This window comes from Chinchilla lanigera, unplaced genomic scaffold (assembly GCF_000276665.1).
Source record: "Chinchilla lanigera isolate Chin_1 unplaced genomic scaffold, ChiLan1.0 scaffold00057, whole genome shotgun sequence".
Classification (NCBI taxonomy): Eukaryota; Metazoa; Chordata; class Mammalia; order Rodentia; family Chinchillidae; genus Chinchilla; species Chinchilla lanigera.
Genome location: NW_004955458.1, coordinates 3,345,598 through 3,365,080, shown reverse-complemented (window position 1 = coordinate 3,365,080; position 19,483 = coordinate 3,345,598). Strand labels below are relative to the sequence as shown.

At 55.8% G+C, this 19,483-nt stretch overlaps 3 protein-coding genes across 5 annotated transcripts; 1 reads left to right on the top strand and 2 right to left on the bottom strand.

The window, feature by feature from the left end:
* Positions 1-1,164: 1,164 nt before the first annotated feature.
* Positions 1,165-2,570, top strand: Cd63 (CD63 molecule; the record flags this gene model as incomplete). Its single annotated transcript, XM_013520969.1, is given in 6 exon segments — positions 1,165-1,356; positions 1,486-1,560; positions 1,655-1,750; positions 1,860-2,000; positions 2,172-2,255; positions 2,416-2,570. Coding segments are annotated over 6 exon segments (654 nt in total), but the record flags the coding sequence as incomplete, so codon positions are not given.
* An 809-nt stretch (positions 2,571-3,379) lies between these two features.
* Positions 3,380-8,757, bottom strand: Rdh5 (retinol dehydrogenase 5 (11-cis/9-cis)). Of its 3 annotated transcripts, none has more exons than XM_005397257.2 (5): positions 8,132-8,757; positions 7,049-7,394; positions 6,629-6,887; positions 3,970-4,133; positions 3,380-3,618 (listed from the first exon to the last, which is right to left on the bottom strand). In XM_005397257.2, exons 2-5 carry the CDS (start codon positions 7,356-7,358, stop codon positions 3,404-3,406), a joined length of 948 nt encoding a protein of 315 aa, XP_005397314.1. In that variant the 5' UTR covers positions 7,359-7,394; positions 8,132-8,757; the 3' UTR covers positions 3,380-3,403. The 3 variants fall into 3 exon arrangements, with proteins under 3 accessions (XP_005397314.1, XP_005397313.1, XP_005397312.1); XM_005397256.2 differs by having other exon boundaries at positions 3,408-3,730; XM_005397255.2 differs by having other exon boundaries at positions 3,427-3,791.
* Positions 8,758-8,856: 99 nt separating this feature from the next.
* Bloc1s1 (biogenesis of lysosomal organelles complex-1, subunit 1) lies at positions 8,857-12,639 on the bottom strand. The gene is made up of 4 exons (XM_005397258.2): positions 12,528-12,639; positions 11,751-11,823; positions 9,735-9,867; positions 8,857-9,044 (listed from the first exon to the last, which is right to left on the bottom strand). The coding sequence occupies exons 1-4, from the start codon at positions 12,586-12,588 to the stop codon at positions 8,934-8,936; spliced, it is 378 nt and encodes a 125-aa protein (XP_005397315.1). The 5' UTR covers positions 12,589-12,639; the 3' UTR covers positions 8,857-8,933.
* Between the last annotated feature and the right edge of the window lie 6,844 nt (positions 12,640-19,483).

Genomic DNA, 19,483 nt, shown 5'->3' with positions numbered 1-19,483 from the left:
CCCCGAATGGCCCGGCTGGCCGCGCGCCGCCCCCCGCCTCCCGGCCCTTCCTGTCTGGTGACCCAACCACTTGTGATACGCGGCAGTGGGGCAACCACCCAACGGCCCGATGCTATCAGCCGAGGCTTCCTCCGCGGCGCGTCCGAACCCCCGCCCGCTCCCCGCGCCCGCCGGCTGCCCGGGAGGGCGGCGCTGGCCACCTTAATTTAGCTCCCGGCCGCCCGGCCCGGGAGGCTGCTGTTTGTCCACGGAGGGCTGGACACTCTCGCCCTTCCTCCTCCGCCTCCTCCTCGCCCGAGGATCTTAGTCACCGGAGGCCGGGGGAGGGGGCAGGCCGTCCGGGTGGACCGAGCCGGGATTCCCGGAGGCCACAGGGCAGGACTACTGTGGGTCAGGAATATGTGCCTTGGGGTCAGCTTTCTGTGCGCTCCTCCTTTCTTCCCTCGGGTCCACCCCTGCGCAGAAAGCTGCCCCGGGGAAGGCGGGGCTCCCAACCCCTTGTCCCCCAGTGTCTCCCGTGGTGGAGAACCTGTGGCTCTTCTGCTACTTGTTTTTTTCTTTTTTTCTTTTGCCTTTTTGAGACAGTCTCGCTTGCAGTCCAGGCTGGCCTTGAGCTCACTTTGTAGCCCAGGCTGGTTTTGAACTCACAATGAGCCTCCTGCCGCAGCCTCCTGAGTGCTGGATTACAGGCTTGCGCTGCCCTGCTTGTTTTTTGTTTTTTGGGTTTTTTTTTTCCGGTTCCGAGAATCGAACTCACGACCTCGCGCTTGCCAGGCAGGCGCTGTGCCTCTGAGCTAAATCCCCAGCCACTGTTTTTGTTTTAAAACAAAAGATGTTAATGTCTGAGTAGTTCTTCTAAAGTAAAACCTCAGTGTTCTGCTGTGGTTCCACTTTATTTATCGGCCTTTTGAGGTAAATAAGTGGGTTTTGCACTGCAGTTTAGGCCCTTGTCTGTGAAAGGCTCGCCATCACTGACCCTAGAACCACGCCTGGCCTTCACTCAGGGCAAGGATGGGACAAGGGCCCCCTCACGGCTTTGAAAAGTTTCCCGGAGTGGGAATCTGCCCTGGCCGGGGTCGGGTCTGTGACCTCGGTGTGCTGGCCGGCCAATGAGGACGGCTGCTGGGCTGGCTCGGGCCTAACCTTCCCCTGCCTTGCCTTTAGGCCTGCGCCGTGGGGCTGATCGCCGTGGGGATAGTGGTCAAGCCGATCCTGAGCGGGACCATGAGCCACGGGGCTGCTACTCCCGGCAGCCTGTTGCCCGTGATCATCATCGCAGTGGGTGCCTTCCTCTTCCTGGTGGCCTTCCTAGGCTGCTGCGGAGCCTGCAAGGAGAACTACTGTCTCATGATCACCGTGAGTGCTGGGGCTGCCAGAGGGCACTGCTGTACCAGGGCGGCGAGGCGGGTGGGTGAGGCCCAGCCCCGGGAGCGCGCCGGGCACTTAGGCTAGGGCGGACCTGACTCCTTGCCTTTGCTCCTGCAGTTTGCCATTTTCCTGTCTCTCATCATGCTCGTGGAGGTGGCCATCGCCATCGCCGGCTACGTTCTTAGAGACAAGGTAGGCGGGGAGTCGGTCGGGAGCGCCCTGCCTCTGGCTGCTCAGGGACCCAGGTACCTGACTTTGCCCTCAACACTGTTCTTTCTGTTCTCAGGTGAGAGCGGAGTTCAGTAAGGACTTCCAGCAGCAGATGCGCAATTACCCCAAAAACAACGATACGGCTGCGTTCCTGGACCAGCTGCAGACGAAAGTGAGCAGCAGCATGGGGAGCAGGGGTGCGGCGGGGAAAGAGCCTCACCTCCACCTTGTGAGTGGGGTGTCACTCGGCGACTTTCCCTCCTGTCTCTCCACTCCCCCAGTTTGAGTGCTGCGGGGCCGCTAACTACTCAGACTGGGAGAGCATCCCCGGCATGGGCAAGGACCGGGTCCCCGACTCCTGCTGTGCCAACGTCACCGTGGGCTGTGGCATGGACTTCAAGCCGCAGTCCCTCCACACCAAGGTAGGAAGACAGGCAGTGCGGGGCTCGGGAAACCCGGGCGTGTTGCGGAGGCGAGACAGACCTGGGTGGCAGCGGACGGTCAGGGCTGAGGTGGGGTCTGGGGTGCAGGGGTGGCCGGGAAGGCGGTGGGTTTCTCAGGCTGCTTGTGGTGTGTTTTCCGCCTCCCTCCAGGGCTGCGTGGAGAAGATTGGGAGCTGGCTGAGAAAAAACGTGTTGCTGGTGGCTGCAGCAGCCCTGGGCATTGCTTTTGTGGAGGTGAGAGGGGCCCTGGGCAAGGCCCGGGGTGTCTGGGCAGGAGGGGCCCGAGCGAGGAGGGTGATGAACGGTGGTGCTGGCCGGGGCAGCCCTGGGTGTGTGCGGGCTTCCAGGGAGCCTGCCCTCCATTCCTTCGCTCTCCGCCCGCCTTTCCTTCCAGGTCCTGGGCATCGTCTTTGCCTGCTGTCTTGTGAAGAGCATCCGCAGTGGCTATGAAGTGATGTAGGGGTCTGGCCTCCCAGCCCCCTCATCTAGGGGAGTAGAGTAGTATCCCGGGTTTTTTCAATTAAACGGATTATTTTTTCAGACCGAAAAGAGTGATGGCCTCCCTTGTCTCTGCAGCTCTTAGACCCCTCTGCTTCCTGTGTCCCTGTCCCCTGGCACTCTGCGGTGTGTGCCCCTGGGGAAGGCAGGCCTGTTTGGGGACGTGTGGGGAAAGGAGGATTTTGCAGAAGGTGTTGGCTGGGCTGGCGGTGGGAGAGGGGGGATCCAGAGGAGGCTGTGGTCCCCTCCCCTCTGCCATCTGCATCAGTCAGAGGGCTTTCCTGTAATGCTCCTGCCTGGGGAGTCTGGCCCACAAAGACATGCCCTTCACCCTCCCTCCTGCGCCACTCTTGTAAAGAGGTGGTAAGGCCACTGGAGGCTCGAATGGCTAGTGTTTCTCATGCTTTTTTTTTTTTTTTCTTGTGACGGTCTCACAGTAGCTTAGACTGATCTTGAATTTATGGCAATCCTCCTGCCTCAGCTTCCTGCGGGCTGGGGTTACGGGAGTGCACCACCATGCCTGGCTTCTCATTTTTAAGTAGTAGGAGAATCTGAGTATTGCTTTTTCTTCTACGAGCCCCATCTGGTGCTGACTCATCATCTCCCCTCCCCACCGCAAAAAATAAGGCTATTTCCACTACAAGTAGAATTGTAACTACCTCTCGCAGAAAATAAGGGGAAAGTGCCCTCTTGTGGCCACTCCTGCGAGTGCAGTTGAAGACCGTGCATAAACGCAAGCCCCCCAGTGGTTACTAGCTGTCCTGCAGGTACTCAACGGGCTGGAGTCCTTGGCCGGTTAAATAACTTGGGGTAGTTAGCACTTAGGTGGGGTCAGTCTCCAAGTGAGCACCCTCATTTTCGTCCACTTTTGTTTTAAAATACATTTATTTTGAACGCCTATTTTGTGCCATGTAGCAGGCAGAGCAGGGTGGGGACAGGAATAAAAATCCTAACCCTTGGGAAAACGGTCTTGCCGGGAAGCTGGGCTCAGCACACGGACTGCGCAGGCTTAGGGAGGAGCCAGGTGAGCGCGGTGTCCACGAGGCCGGCCGGCAGGTAGGAGGCGGGCAGCCAGAGCAGCTTGGCGTCCCAGCCCGGGCTGTAGCGGGTGCGGGGGTGGCGAGCGGTCAGCGCGTGCTCCACGCATCGGCTCACCTTGGTTAGGTCCGGGTCGCAGATCGCGTTCATGATGCGCCGCTGCACTCCGAGGTCTGCAGCCCCAGGGTGGTGCAGTGAGGGTCCCCGCCCCGGCCCAGCCCGTCCTGGGCCCCACTGTTGGCCGCAGATGACCGGGCTCCTCAGTTCCCGCCCCTGTTGGGGGACTTGGCAGGCTCCTCGGCCGCGGCGCTCTCTCTGGTGCTCCCTCCGCCCCTGCCCTCTGCCCGGGAGGCTGACGTGGACCGGCCTCTGGCTCATGTCCCTCGCGCCCCGGGCTGGCCCGGCTACTCACAGGCGGAGAGGAAGGCGTCCCCGTAGCGGGCCCGCGTGGCTGGAGGCAGCCGGGCCCAGCAGGCCTGCAGGGCGCTCTCCAGACTCCGCAGGCTGGTCACCGGGGTACGGAAGAAGCCCGGCTCCACGATGGAGACGCGAACCCCGAAAGGAGCCACGTCCCGCCTGGAGTGTGGGCAAAGGGGTTGCTGCGTTCTCGCCCCGTGCCAGTAAGGAGTGGCCTCTCAGGGACGTGAACGGGGAATCAGGGACAGGGCATGCGGGAGCCCTGACAGGGACACTGCCCTAGCCCTGGCACTAGGGCCAAGTGGGCGAGGGGGGAAATACACAGTGCTTTCTCTGCTGGCACTGGGACCAAATCCAGCCCCTGCAGGCTTGGCAGGTGCTCTCCCACTGAGCTGCACATCCCCACCCAGAGGGAGATCATTTTTCTTTTTTTGATGGGGTCTCGTTATATACCCCAGGTTGGCCTTGAACTCTTCATCCTCATGCTTTAGCCTTGGATTGTAGGTGTGCCCTTCATGTCTGGCTCCTGTATATTCTGTGATTTAGCCAAGCAAGGGCCAAACTTTTTTTTTTTTAAAAGAGGGCCTGACAGCATGCCAAGAAATATTAGGTTCTTTTTTTTTTTTTTTTGTTTTCTTCTGGTACTGGGAAGCGAACTCACGACCTTGTGCTTGCCAAGTAGGCTCTGTGCCGCTGAGCTAAATCCCCAGCCCCTAGGTTCTTTTTGAGACAAAATCTTGCTATGTAGTTCAGGCAACCTTTGAACTCACTAGGTAGCCCAAGTGGGCCTTGAACTCTCTGAGATCTGCCTGCCTCAGCCTCCCAAGTGCTGGGACTACAGGCTTGTGCCACCACACCTGGCTAGGTTCTTATACAACCATTTACAATGTAACTATTTAAAAATGTAAAAATGGGGGGGGGGCAGCTGTGGTTTCATATGCCCATAATCCCAGCACTCCAGAGATAGAGGCAGGAGGATTGCTACAAGTTCAAGACAAGCCTGGATTACCTAGATAGGCCTTATCTCAAAAAAAAAAAAAAAAAATCATTATTAGCTTGAAGGTAGCTGGTAGGATCTGGCCTCAAAAATGCAGTTTTCCAGTTCTTGATTTAGAATAGGCCCATTTCCCAGATCCCCAAACAGGACTGAGTCCTGAGTGCTAGGCAGGAAGGGTCTAGAGTGGCCTTAGCTGGAGTGGGGGGGCTCTTACAGGGGTGGCAGGGACACTTGCTACTGGTCTGGCTCAGATATGGAGATCCGGGTGTGAACTACGTGCAGCATGGTGCCCCTTGGGAAGCTAGAGGCAGGGTAGGACAAGGAGATGGTGAGGTTATCGGCTAAGTGAGGGTGTGGAGGACATTGTGGAAGCCTGGGCTTAGGTTGGACGGCCTGAGCTGCACCAAATTCAGGTCCTGCCGTTCCCCTCTTGTCCTATCAAGACTCCTGTTTGCTGTCATGCAGTTCCGAACATGATTGCTAAAAGACAAGGGTGGGAAAATAGCGGGCTCCACAGCACTTGGACCCGGGCTAAGTCCCAGCGCTGCCGCTAACCAGGGGTACGTTGGCTGTTGGGAAGATTAAGTGAGAAAATGCTTCAGAAAGCTACTTGCCCACTAATATTATGATGGACTTTTGTTGTTTGTGTTCTGATTTTTTGAGATAGTGTCTTGCTTTGTAGTTCAGGCTGGCCTTGAACTCATGATCCTCTTGCCTCAGCCTCCCAAAATGCTGGGATGTTGGGATTATAGGTATGTGCCATCATGCCTAGCTCTGTTTTTTCTTTCTTTCTTTCTTTCTTTTTTTTTTTTTTTTTTTTTTTTTTTTTTTTTTTTTTTTTTGTCTTTTTGAGACCAAGTCTTGCTATGCAGTTCAGGCTGGCCTTGAGCTCACTTTGTAGCCCAGGCTGGTCTCAAACCCGCAACGATCCTCCTGCCTCAGCCTCTGGCATGCTGAGATTACAGGTGTGCACCACCATGCCCAGCCATGGCTTTATTTTTGTTTGGTTGGGTTTTTTTTTTTTGCACTAAGCTACACCTCTAACAGCTTTCGTCTTAAAACTTTTTTTTTTTTTAAATTTTAAAACAGGGTCTTGCTAAATGCTCAGGCTCAACTGGAACTTGTGACCCTTCTGGCTTATCCTTCCAGAGAGCGGGAATTACAGGTGTGCATTACCAGGCCCACCTCTCAGTATAAATATTTTTTCCCTTATTAATAATGATAGCAGGCTTTTTTGAGCATTTACTATGTGCTAACCACTGTTGGGTTCTTACACATACCTCATTTCACTGCCAGTACTTACCAGGCAGGCCTTCTTATTCTGATTTAACAGATGAAGAAAACAAGAGAGAAATAAACTGCTTAAGGTCACAAAACTCTTAAGAGAGAAAGCTGGAGCCAGGTGTGGTGTTGTATGCCTATAATTCCAGGAGGCTGAGGCAGGAGAATTGCCACAGTTCAAGATCAGCCTAAACTACATAGTAAGATGCTGTGTCAATAGATGACAAAAATCCCCCAAATCAAAAAACTATCTTCTCGTAAATTTCCCTCTACCCTGTCGTAATCATCTTTGCTGATCTGCCCTGGGCAGGTGCACTTTGATTTGTTGAGCGGGCTTCCACTTGGGCTTGGGGCCCGGAGCCGCATGACCCCTCACCTTAGACTATCAGAGAAAGCCTCCAGGCCGAACTTGGAGACACAGTAACCTCCGCCACTGGCTGCGAGGCGACCCAGGACGCTGGTGATGTTGACCACTCGGCCCTGGGCCTGCTGCAGCAGGGGCAGCAGGGCAAGGGTGACCCGGATGGGACCCAGGGTGTTCACATTCAGCACCTGATGGAAGTCTTCCTGCGTCAGCCAGGGCGTGGGCCCGATGACGCCCGCCACGCCGGCATTATTCACCAGACCAAAAAGCCCTGTGGGGAGGTGAGACAGGTGGGGGGCAGCGGCCGCCCCATCTTCTCCCTCCTGCTGCTCCCCACTGTGCTCCAGCTTCCCACAGCCTCTGCAGCAGCTGCCGGGCTCCCGTGGGGGTCAGGAGCACCTCACACCACGTCCTGGTGGCTCTGCCACTTACCTGCTCCCTGGACGTGCGTCTCCACCCACCGGGCCGCCTGCTGGACGCTCTGGGGATCAGTGACGTCCAGCAGCGTGGTGTGGAGGCGGGAAGAGGCCACCTGCTGTAGTCCCTCTGCCCCAGACGGGGTCAGGCAGCCGGCCAGGACGCGGAAGCCCCTCTGGTCCAGCCTCAGGGCCAGCAGGCGCCCGAAGCCTGAGTCGCAGCCGGTGATGAAGACGAAGGCGCTGCTGGCGGGAAGTCTCCGCCGGTCTCTGAGCAGCCACAGCACGGCCCAGAGCAAGGCACCCAGCAGCAGAGGCGGCCACATGGCTGCGCCCAGGCGACCTGCAGGGGGCAGCCCAGGCTGGGCAGGAAAGCTCCTGTTTACTCCGGCCCTTCAGACCAAGCTACTAGTCCTCCAGCCAAAGAGCCTGGTGTGAGCAGATCGAGAAATTACCTGCTTGGCAGATTACTGGCAAACTGTAGCTAACTGTGCAAAACAAAGGCCCAGGGACACCCCTGTATTTGTGGCTACTGCAGCCAAACCAGTGAGCTGGGTCCTGTGTGCGAACGTGCTGTCTCGGAGGGGAAAGGTCTTCTGGTTTGCCGTCACACTTTCTTTTTTTCTTTTCTTTTCTTTTTTTTTTGAGAGAAGGTCTCACTATGCAGCTCAGGCTGGCCTTGAGCTCACTTTGTAGCCCAGGCTGGTCTTGAACTCCCAATGATCCTCCTGCCTCAGCCTCCCAAGTGCTGGGATCACAGGCGTGCGCTACCACGCCCGGCTCACACTTTCTTTTACTAAGCTAGGGACACCAGAATCCTCTGAGTGTGACTGCAGCCTTAGTTTTGGAGCTACATATAGAACCAGCACCACTGCCTTTCGGTCCCTATGGCCCCAAACTTGCTGTGTGGTGCCGGGTTACCTCCCTGCATCTCTGAACTTGGTTTCTCCTGCAGCAGGTCCGGCTGCCTCTGGGCTGTGGCTCACGGAGAGCACAGTGTGTGACCACACAGGTCCACAGCCCAAAGCCTTCGGTTATCAGCACAAGTCACATCCAGCTACGCTCTCCCCACACCCTCCGCTCCCGGGGTTCCGCTTACCTCCGCTGGGGAAAGCAGGCAGATATTACCACTTAGGAAGCTGCTGCTTTGGCTTTGCTCCCGGTCTTCCCGGGCTCCCACGCTAGCGGTAGCAAAGGCCGAAGCCCGGAGCGGGTGGACTCAGGCGCCAGGAGTGTTAAGTGTATGCAGGGTGGGGTGGGGAGGGCCGCAGAGGAGGAGCCAGGGAGGCTGAAGCCAGGGCTCGGCAGAGGCCAGATCTGCACAGGCCCCTGTTGGGCTGCCTTTCAGTCTGGGCTCCTCACTATCCCCGCCGTCGCCTCCCGGGGGCGGAGCTGTCGAGGATGGCAGCTGCCCTCCTCTGTGGGCGGTCTTGGACCTGTCACTTCTTTCTCTTCTTAGCCCTGAAATGCCCCCAAGGATTAATCTCCCGCCCAGCCCAGACACATGACACCGCTTAGTGCCAGCCCGGGAGAGGCCGCGAGCACGCGGCGGGGCGGCCAGCCAGCGCGGGGACCAAGCCTGCCGCTTGCCTCTTTCTCCTCTGCAGGACACTGACGCCCAGAACTGGGAAATTGGGCATGGGGGCCACGAGGACCTTCTCTGGGGACATGCGGGTAGCTTCACCCTCTGCCTACCCAACAGGCGCCTGCACCAGGTCTGAGGAGGCGAGGAAGCTGGGACAGTAAAAGTTGGGGGAAACGCTTCTGGAACCCCCACTCCCACCCACACATGGAAGCCGGCAGCTCCCTGAAACACGCCACACAGAAACGGACGCTCTTTTATTCACGACCCATCAGTCTCCCTCCTGCCCCTGCCGCGAGGGGAGGGGCGGGCGCAGGGGCTAGGAGGGGGCGGACTGCAGCTGCCCCTTGTAGACGTACTCCAGGGCCGTGGCGATGGTGCGCATGTCCAGCTCGATGCTGCGGGCCCAGTTCTCCACATCTCCGATTTCCTGGGAGGGGTGAGAGGGGTTGGAGCCCAGGAATCAGGATGGATGGATGGAGAGTGACTCCCAGTCTGGGGAACACTTTTCTTCTATCTCCCGGAAAGGGCCTTTCTTGGATCCACAAATTTTAACGTTATTTATCTTTTTGAGATGGGGGTGTTTTTTTTTTTTTTTTTTGCGGGTCTTGATAGGTTGTCCAGTCTGGCCTCAAACTCCTAAGCTCAAGCGACCCTACTGCCTCGGTTTCCTGAGTAGCTGTGATCACAGGTGTGTGCCACCTCAAGTTGGACAAGATCCAAGCACTTTCTTTTTTGTCTTTTTGAGACAGGGTCTCGCTATGCAGTTCAGGCTGGCCTTGAGCTCACTTTGCAGCTCAGGCTGGCCTCGAACTCGCGACAGTCCTCCTGCCTCAGCCTCCCGAGTGCTAGGATTATAGGTGTGCGCCACCACGCCCGGCCACACATTTTTGTTGTTGTGGTTGTAGCGGTGCTGGGGACGAAACCCAGGGCTCTGCACAAGCAAGCGTGTGCCCCACCACGGAGCTAAGCCCCACACACAGCTTGTCTTTTTTTCTTTGGCTTCTGACACTGGGGCCTGAGATGGGGTACTTGGGACCATTCCCCCTTCCTTCTTATCCAAAGCCTGAGGGAGCCAACGGGAGCTCAGATGAGAGCAGGGCTGTGGGAGGTGGCCCACCTTGAGCGCCTGGTTGAAGCTCTCCACCATCCCGATCCACTGGCCTGTCTGCTTGGCAAACTGGGCAGCTTGGACCTGCAGGGTCTTCACTTCATGGTCCAGCTTTCTTTGGTTCATGTAGGCCTGGGCCACGCTAGGATTGGAGGAGGGAGGAGGTCAGCTCAGGCCATGGGTGGGGGGGCTTGGTCTCCAGGACTAAATTCCCTCGCAGTACAGGGAAGCCAGCCAGGAGTCAGGGCTGGTAAAACTGATTCTGGCCCTTCTAGGAGGTGATGCAAATTACCAGTATACATGCAAATGAAGCCAGCTCCTTCCTCCACTCCCATGATTCCCAGGAGAGCCAAGTGGAGAGCTGGCTGGAAACATCCCCTCCCTTATCCCCCAAAGGAGTTCTCGAAGCTGGGCGGGAGGGGAGTTTAACCTGGGACATCCCAGAGGAGGAAACTGGGAGGGAAAAGGAGGTGTGGTGGAGCTGGGAAAATCCTGCCGCGAGGACACATCTGGCAGTGATTGCAAAGTCAGGGATCCGTGCAGGGAGGGGAAGGGAAGTTAGGCCCTCCTTGAATCTGGGGTGGGATGGGTGGGGCAAACCCCTTCCCCAGAAACCCTGGGTCAGGAGAGGCTGTCCCAGGGGTTGCCTCCTGGCTCTGTCCCAGTGCTTGTCCTTTGGCCTGCCCACACGGATGAGCAACACACAACCTCCCTCCCTCTGCCCCTCTCCTCAATCAAAGTGCCAGCTGCTCCTACCACTGCGGCCGCATGGGTGGTATCCTCAGTCCCCCACCCGGCTTTCGGGCATCTCCCTCTCCCATAATAATTGTTCTGCCTTATTGGCCCATGAACCACCCCACTCCCCGCCCCAGCCCAAAGCTCTAGGTCAGCTGGGACACTCCACATCCGGTGGCCCCAGCCCCTGGAATGTGCGGGGGCTGAGGGAGGCAAGGGGCTGGGAAGGGGCTGAGAGGACACCTGACCAGGGCCGGGATAGACCGAGCCTTTGTTTTCCTTCCCGGCGAATAAAAAGAGCTGTGGGCAGCCACACAAAACCCTTTCTAATCTGGCATTGCCTTAGCTGCCCTCTGCGCCGAAAGCGGGGTAGCCTCCAGCAAAGGAAGAGAAGAGGGAGAAGCCTGAGCCAGCCCCACAGACAGTGGCACAGCAGAGTCCAGGGGGCACCCGTGCAGGGGGTGGGGTCTCCCAGGTCCCCAACCGCAGCCTTTACTTCCCGCAGTTTTCCTCTGGATGAGTAATGAAGATGACCCTAGTCCCGGCGTGACTCCCTCGGATGACTCAGTCTCTGGTTACCGCCAGGCCGTCCCACTGGCCCGGGTGGAAGGCACCACACTGCCCCTTTCTTCACCAGCCCCCCAAAGCGTCATCTCTGCTCTCTGCTGAGTCACAGAGTCCAGGGACGACCCGCTCTGTTGCTTCCTAAATCTTGGGCTGGGGCCGGGGATGTAGCTCAGAGGCACAGCACCTGCCTGGCACGCACGAGGTCATGAGTTCGATTCCCGGTACATTAAAAAAAAAAAAAAATCTTGGGCTGTTCCTGGCATTCTCATTTACGGCTGGGGCAGGGGGTGGCCTCTGGAGGCCCACAGAGAAGCCAAGAGACAGCCTGGCGCTGCCCTTGCTCCTGGCACAGGTTCTACTCTCACCCATACCAGCTGCGCCCTCTCTTTCCTGCCAGCTGTTCTCCTGGCTTGGCGGGGGGGACAGGAGTGTGGCAAACCGTGAAGGAGGGGGTTCTCCCCTCTGCCCCAGCGACAGCTGGACCGGGAAGGGGACGGGAGGCGGGCAGATGGCATCGGTTCCGTGCCGGGAACCTCGCGGGGCGGGGCGCATCTGGCTGCTGCTCTAACCGCGGCAGCTGCCCCCTCCTCACCTAGGCTGAGCGGTTGGGGCTGACTCAAGCCTCTCCCCAGGAGGCTGGCGGGGAGGCGGGGTGGGGCAGGGGGATGAGCGGTCCCAGCCCGAGGTGGGTGGGTGGGGTAACGGGTCGCCAGGGGCTCGTACCCCACATTGAGGTGGTCCACCAGCGCTTCCGTCAGGCAGGTCGCTGCAGCGATGGCTTCTCGCCTCCTCTTTTCTGGGGGAGGGAGGGAAAGCATGCGAGCGAACCCTTGGTGTCTTAGGGGGTGCAGCGAAAGCCTCCCCACCCGTCCACTGTTATCCCGCTCGTTCCCACAACACCCAGCTAAGTCGGGAGTGCCCGCGCCGACGCGTCCCCGCGGAACGCAAAGCACCCTTCCACTTTCGCCAGGAGGAAGCCGGCACCCTGCGGGCCGGAGAGACTCGCTCCGGGGACGCCAGGGCCGAGGCAGCGCCCGGGTCTCCCGACTTCCAGGCACTCTTCCTCCACTGTTTTAGTCAAAGGATGGGCAACCCCGGGACTCCCAGTCTGGGGAGAGGGGAGAAGCACCCCGCGCCCTCTTCCGCGGCCTCAGGGTCCCGGAGCACCGCACAGAGCCGCCCCGCCCTCCTCCAAGGGGGCGGGGCTTCCCGCGCCGGGCCGGCGCCCTGACCAATGGGCGCCGCGTCCCGGGGCTAGGGGCGGGGCAAGGGCGCCGCCCGAGCGCGGGGGTTGGGGGCGTTGCCGAGGGGACCGGAGAGTGAAGGTCCCGAGGCCGCCGCACAGGGTTTCCAAGAGAGCTGCCGCCGAGGCCGCTCCTTCACCCGCGCTGCCCACTCCCACGCGCCCTTCTCCGGCTCTAGGCAGGCACTCGAGGTCCAGGCTCCGCACCGAAGCTAGGCCGCGGAGCGGGGTTGAGGCCGACCCGGCTTTGCGCTCACCCTGCAGCTCCTTGCGTTCGTTCTGCTTGGCCTGGTGCTCCTTGAGCAGGCGGGACAGCATGGTGGCGCGGCTGCGGGACCGGAAGGCACCGGCTCTGGGCGGGTCACGTGACCGCCGCGTCACGTGAGGCCGGGACCGCCCCCTTCTAGAGCGGCGCGGTGGCCGGGTGTGCAGATCTTTGGGAGCAAGGGGCTTGGCGCCGTGGGGGGTGGGCTCTTTTTTATTTTGGGGAGCTCGCTTTTAGTTGAGGGCGGGGATTAGTGTTCTTCAGTGCCCGTATTGCAGAGCCAGCTGTTAGCGTCACTGTGGCTCTGAGACCCTCGCAGGGTTGGTGTTGCCAGGGTGTCCATCATAGTTCTGTTCTGGCGGTGGCTCCCTGAGCTCATTGAAATTCTTTCCTTCTCTGGCCTTACCTCCTGGCAGTGCTGCCTGTTCTCAGTAATTCCCGCTCGCTCCCCCTGGAAGAGAATGCTTTCCCAGCGCTCTCGTCTCACCGCCCCAGCAGGTCTCTCAGCTCCGGGTGATCACTGTAGAAAAGCATTTTAGGCACTCAGGGGGCCTTCTAGGGAGCTTTGCTTGCGACGGCAAGCAGAAACACCGAAACGACACCCAGGACTTGGGGGCAGATTTATTTACGTCATCTACCGGGATCACTCCCCAAACATCAGGCCCTGATCTCTGGTGGTCCAGGGCTTGTATGAGACAAGCAGAAAATACAGAGGCAGAATGGCTTGTCAAAAGGGGACTGGTTTATACGATGTGCATCACAGTGACCAGCTGTTTCTAAGAGACGGGGGCACCCGGATCTGGAACGGGAACTACTACCTGGGTAACTAACAAACTGAACTATAGTGGTTTGGGAGAGGGGCGCCTTTTCTGGTACATGCCAATTTGGTGAGCTGTGACGGGTAAATGTACAACTCCATCTCTGTCCTTTTGTGGTCAGGGAATGCGTACCCAATTAGTCTTAACAGAAGCATTAAGTGCTTCTGCCAAAGTAAAAGATAAATTATACAGTGCCTCCCTGAACTACAGAAGAATGCTTCCAGGAGAAATCCCTGCCAAAAGAGTTATAGACGTCATCAACATATTGCTGTTCCTACGATGTCTGTTGGTGCTTTTTTTTTTTCTTTTAAAGGAGGTCTTGCTTTGTTAACCAGGCCTCAAGCTCATGATTCTCTTGTCTCAGCCTCCCGAGTAACGGAAACTGCAGGCATACCAATGTGCTCAGTTTTTGGTGTGTCTTTTTTTGGGGGGGGCGGTTGAGACATGGACTGCTAAGTAGTTCAGGGTGGCCTTGAATTTGCTGTGTCATTATGTAGCCCAGGCTGGCCTCAAACTTGCAGGATATTCCTGCCTCAGCCTGTGAAGTGTTAGGATTACAGGCATGTGCCACCATGCCCTGTTGAAGGTGCATCTTGCACTAACATGCTGAGTAACTTTGGGCAATTTGCTCACCCATTATGGATTTTACCTTTCTTTTTACTAAAATAGGGAGATTAGGCTCAAAGTAATTCTCAACCCTGGCTAAATTCACATGGGAGAGGTTTTAAAAATGCTTTGGGCCAGGCGGTGTGGCACACACCTGTAATTCCAGCACTCAGGAGGCTGAGGCAGGAGGATCACCAGGAGGTTTTTTTTTTTTTTTTTTTTTTTCATCTTTTTGAGACAGGGTCTCACCACGCAGTTCAGGCTGGCCTTGAGCTGACTTTGTGGCCCAGGCTGGTCTGGAACTTACAACGATCCTCCTGCCTCAGCCTCCAGAGCACTGGGATTTCAGGTGTGTGCCACCACACCCGGCTCACCAAGAGTTTGAAACCAGACTGGGCTACATAGTGAGTTCAAGGCCAGTCTGAACTATATATAATGAGACTCTGTCTACAAACCAACCAACCAACCAACAAAGTTTTGACCCCAGATTGAGATAGATTCCCTGAGGGGTGGAGCGTGGACACCAGCATTTTATAAAAAGCTGTTCAGGTGATTTTAATGTGCATCTGAGGCTGACAGTCACTGGCCTAAACTGTGTGTAAGATTGTTTCCCATCTTGGCATTTCCTCATTTGAGTCTTCAATGGCATAGTGGAGATTTTTATTTTATTTTTGGAATTTTTTATATTCTTTTATTTTTTGTTTTGTTTTTAGAAACAGGGTCTCACTAAAAAAAAAAAAAAAAAAGAAAAGAAAGAAAAGAAACAGGTCTCACTATGCAGTTCAGGCTGGCCTTGATCTCACTATGTAGCCTAGATTGGCCTCAAACTTGTGGCGATCCTCCTGCCTCAGCCTTCTGAGTGCTGGGATCACCGGTGTGCACCACCATGCCCAGCTCATAGTTGAAATTGACTTCTTTACATCTACTGGTAGAGGGAGGAGAGCTGAGTGCTGATTGAGTTGGGATAAATTCTCTTGAATTTTCTGAATAAAACTGAGAATTAGCAGTCAAGTAGTTCATTCATCTATTTGTAAAATAGTGACCTAAATCCTGGGAGAGGTACAGCCATCAAGGATGAGTGAGAGGAACCACATAAAGTGGTTAAGTGGCAGCAGAAAGCAGAACATGAAGTGCCAAGTTTTAAACCTGGGCTGGTGTGTAGCTAGGTGGTAGAGTGCTTGCCTGGTACGTATGCGCAAGGCCCTGGGTTTGACGCCAGGCACTATCCACACACAGAGTCAGACCCAAAAACCTAAATTCAGGTGTGGTGGCACATACGTGTAACGCTAGCACTTGGAAGGCTGAGGCAGGAGAATCGCCTCAAGTTTGAGCTCAACCTGGGCTACACAGTGAGTTCAAGGCCAGCCTGGACTACATAGCGAGACCCTGTCTCAAAACAAACAAAAATAAAAATGCTGGACTGTGTATGTATATGCTAACATACATATTGTGAACATTTTCCTAACATTTTCTGGTTGCTTACAATAGGTCAAGCACTTTATTTTTATTTTACTTTTTGGGTACCAGGAATTGAACTCAGGACCTTGTGCTTGCCAGGCAGGCACTTGTGCTGCTGAGCTATATTTCTGGCTCCAGTCAAGCACTTTAGATGATTTAATTCATTTAGTCTCTAAAACAATAATGTTTTTGTTTTGCTTTTTGAGATAGGGTCTCACTATGTAGTTCACACTGGCTTTGAACTCACTATGTAGCCCAGGCTGGGGCTCAAACTCATGGAGATCCTCCAGCCTCAGCCTCCCAAGTGCTGGTATTACAACCATGCACCACCACACCTGACATACAGAGCAGTTAGGCAATAGAGCCCCTAAGTCGTAGAGCTAAGATACAAATTTGAGCTGAGTCCAGAGCCTGAGTAGAACCCCTCTGTACTGCAGAAGCCACGGAGAGACCCCAGGAGGGGAGGCCAGGGAGCATGTTCCACGGCAGCTCCGTCTCCTCCCTGTGCCCTGCTCGCTGGGCGGGCATGAGCAGGAGGGAATCCTGGCCTGGGGAGCTTATGGGAAGAGGCCGTGCTCCAGAGAAAGGGTGATCAATAGTAGCGGGAAGAGGGAGAGCGTCACCAGGCAGCTTGGCCCAGACCTCCCCTCCCTGCTTCCAGCCACAGTGAGCAAGCAAAACAGGCGCTTGGAAGAGCCTGGCCCTCACTCCCAGACCTGCGTGGGGCAGGTGTTGGCTGGGTGCTGTCGGATGGCGCCCTGGGCAAGTGAAATGGAGAGGGGGTGCTGCTGGCGGCTTCAGGGCTGAGTGTGCAGTGGAATGGGCCCCCGGAGGACAGTGTCAGGCCCACGCTGTGCTGCCCTCACCCCCTTGGCACACCCGCCTGACATTTTCACAATCGGCACAGAGTCTGCCCGGAATCTGCAGACATCAGCCCTGCCCTCCTCTCCCACACCCTGGCCGATCCTTTTCCCTGGGGCTGGGCAGTGGTTTATATCTGGGGATTCTAGCTGGTCTCTCCAGGGACATCTTCCATCTAGTCTTGTCCTGGGCCCTCATTGTTCACTGTCTAGCCTCAATTTCTGGGGCTTTTGAAGCCAGCTCCGCTTGCCTCTGATAGAGATGAGCACACGTTTCACGCAAATCCAGAGACTCTTGAACCCTGAGATTTCTTTTCTGCCCACCTCTCCCTACACAGGCCGCCCAGGCCAGGCGTGGTGGCGCACGCCTGTCATCCCAGCACTCGGGAGGCTGAAGCAGGAGGATCGTTGCAAGTTCAAGACCAGTCTGGGCTACAAAGTGAGCTCAAGGCCAGCCTGCACTGATAGAGCTTATCTCAGAAAGACAAAAAAGAAAAAAAGAAAAAATAAAAAAAAGGAAATAAAAGGCCACCCAGATTATTTTCCTTTAGAAAGCATGAAGGCATCGCTGGCTTCTTTCATCCACTCATTTCCCTGCTGAGGTCTCTCTCAGAGTGAGCTTCAATTAGCAAACTCTAAACCGGCGGCTGGGCCAAGCAGCGGGCTGGGAGCTGCTGAGTTGTTAGCGGGTGGGCGAGGGCTGTGGGAGCCGTGAAGGGAGTGGAGAAGGCTTCACACACTGGGAAGTCTGGCCAGGCTTCAAGGGAGGGGGCCGTTTGTGGCGTGGCCAAGTTCCAAACGCTGGCCTGAAGCCAGGACTCAGAGAAAAGGGGCCCTGAAGACTGGCTAAAAGGCGCCCTGTGGGAAATGACCTCCCGATCCTCTCCTCGACATTCAAGGGTTTCTCTTGGATCCTCAAAGCCCAGAGTGGTCAGGCCATTTCCCCATGGACGCCCTTCGGTGGCATTTATCTTCCTCTCCCAGCCACTCCCACAGTTCAGGCTCTGCCTACAGCCAGAATTCAGAGGTGGGCGGGAGGGGTCCCGTGCCGGAGAGGTGGGTGGGGTGAGAAAGTCTTCATGCTGTGTGTGCGGGGCTGTGAGAGCCTGAGCCTGGGGCGTGCACGCTTGGAGCCCCCTCTGCCAGAGGAGGTGGAGAGAAGCGAACCCTCGCGTGGGTGTTGTGGAAGCGGCTGCTTGTGTGAGCTGCAGGACGTAGCTGGACACGGGGCGATCTGGGGGAGCTGAAGTTAGGGATTCCAGAGGGAGGGGAAGGAAGTGTGAGCGGGAGAAAGGGCTGCAGAGAGCCTCGGTTTCCACTAAGACAGGGGCCAAAGTCTTTTCTGGGTCTGGATGTTTCACAATTTTTAATTTTTGAAATTGTTTTGAAATAGTTTCGGACTCAGAGGAAATTGCAAAAATAGTGCATGAGGTCTTCTGTGCTGTTCATTCAGCTCCCTCCAACGGGGAGGGACACGGCATGTAACTGGGAGGACAGCATCGGAATTAGGAGCGTGACACTGGCGCACAGTACTCTCTTTTTTTTGGAGACAGGGTCTCGCCATGTAGATCAGACTGGCCTTGAACTCACTATGTAGTCCAGGTTGGCCTTGAATTCTCCACGATCCTCCTGCCTCAGCCTCCCAAGTGTCGGGATTACAGGTGTGCACCACCATTCCCCATTGTACTATGCATTTTTTTTTTTTTTTTTGTCTTTTTTGAGACAGGGTGTTGCTGTGCAGTTCAGGCTGGCCTTGAGCTCACTTTGTAGCCCAGGCTGGTCTCGAACTCGAAACGATCCTCCTGCCTCAGCCTCCCGAGTGCTGGGATTACAGGTGTGCACCACCATGCACGGCGCTGTACTATGCAATTTTATCCCCTGTAGACATTCAGATAAACACTGCTATAGCCAAGATACAGAGCTCATTACCATGAAGGGGCTTCCCTATGCTATCCTTTTATCTTTGTACCCCGCAAACCTGGCAACCAACATCTTGTCTTTTTTTGTAGTTTTGTCATTTTCAGAACGTTATATGAGTGGGACAATGCAGTATTAGCTTTTTTCCCCCTGGTACTGGGAGTTGCTAGGCAAGCATTTTGCAATTCAGTCATATCCTTAATCTGAGCATTGCTTTTTATTTTTATTTTTACTTTTGAAACAGGGCCTCACTCTGTACTTTATGTTGGCCTTGAACTGACTTTGTAGCCCAGGGTGGCCTTGAACTTGAGATCCTCCTGCTTCAGCCTCGTGAGTGCTGGTGTTACCAGTTTTTGAGACCACATTGGCTGAGCATCGGGTTTTTTTTTTTTTTTTTTTTTGGTTGTTTTGAGACAGGGTCTCACTCTGCAGTTCAGGCTGGCTTGGAGCTCATTTTGTAGCCCAAGCTGGTTTTGAACTTGCAATGATCCTCCTGCCTCAGCCTCCAGAGCGCTAGGATTACAGGCATGCACCACCATACCCAGCTGAGCACTGGTTTTTAATTTAACTGTTTTGTAAGCTCTTGACACAACAATAAGTTTTCTGGCAGTTTTTTTTTTTTTTTTGATGTTAAGCCTCCTCTCTGGGTCACTATAGTTTTCTCATTTCCCTGTATTATTACTTTTTATCCAACATTCTGGTCTCTGTTCTCCTCTAGAGAAACCTACTTGTCTATATTTACTAGGCTGGTCTAGTGCTCTGGTGTGCTTTCTGCTTGCCCTTGCTCCACTATTTTTAGCCAGGCTAATTTTGGGTGGCTGGTCTCTCCTCTTTTCTGTTCCTTCCTCCTCTGGCGGGTGAGGTGACTTCTCAAATATTTGGACGGAGGAGGTCAGAAGCAGAATCTTGGCATCTGGTTTCAGCCTCGGATTTCTCAGCAGCCGGTGGCGTGGAGAGCGGGCCGGCGGGAGCTGCAGGTGCAGACCCGGAGGCTGGGACTCGGGAGGCGACTTAAGCAGGTCAGAGGTCTGGACTGTGAGTCAGGAGTCCTGGGTTCTGTCCTGAATCTGCAGCTCTGCATGCCTCCATCATCTCCTCTGTTCTGCCTGAGACGCTGAGACAGGCAAAGGTGAAAAGAGGCCGTGCATGGTGGCGCTCGCCTGTAATCCCAGCACTCGGGAGGCTGAGGCAGGAGGATCCTTGTGAGTTCGAGACCAGCCTGGGCTACAAAGTGAGCTCAAGGCTGGCCTGAACTGCACAGCGAGACACTGTCTCAAAAAGACAAAAAA

What these genes read in the sequence shown, in the direction of transcription:
- Bloc1s1 (XM_005397258.2), bottom strand. Translation starts at nt 12,588, where the DNA reads ATGCTGTCCCGCCTGCTCAAGGAGCACCAGGCCAAGCAGAACGAACGC. An exon ending in CGAACGCAAGGAGCTGCAGG is followed by an intron (nt 11,824 to 12,527) that starts GTGAGCGCAAAG and finishes TCCCTCCCCCAG; the next exon opens with AAAAGAGGAGGCGAGAAGCC. An exon ending in GTGGACCACCTCAATGTGGG is followed by an intron (nt 9,868 to 11,750) that starts GTACGAGCCCCT and finishes CTCCAATCCTAG; the next exon opens with CGTGGCCCAGGCCTACATGA.
- Rdh5 (XM_005397255.2), bottom strand. Translation starts at nt 7,358, where the DNA reads ATGTGGCCGCCTCTGCTGCTGGGTGCCTTGCTCTGGGCCGTGCTGTGG. An exon ending in GACGCACGTCCAGGGAGCAG is followed by an intron (nt 6,888 to 7,048) that starts GTAAGTGGCAGA and finishes ACCTCCCCACAG; the next exon opens with GGCTTTTTGGTCTGGTGAAT. An exon ending in GCTTTCTCTGATAGTCTAAG is followed by an intron (nt 4,134 to 6,628) that starts GTGAGGGGTCAT and finishes CCCACACTCCAG; the next exon opens with GCGGGACGTGGCTCCTTTCG.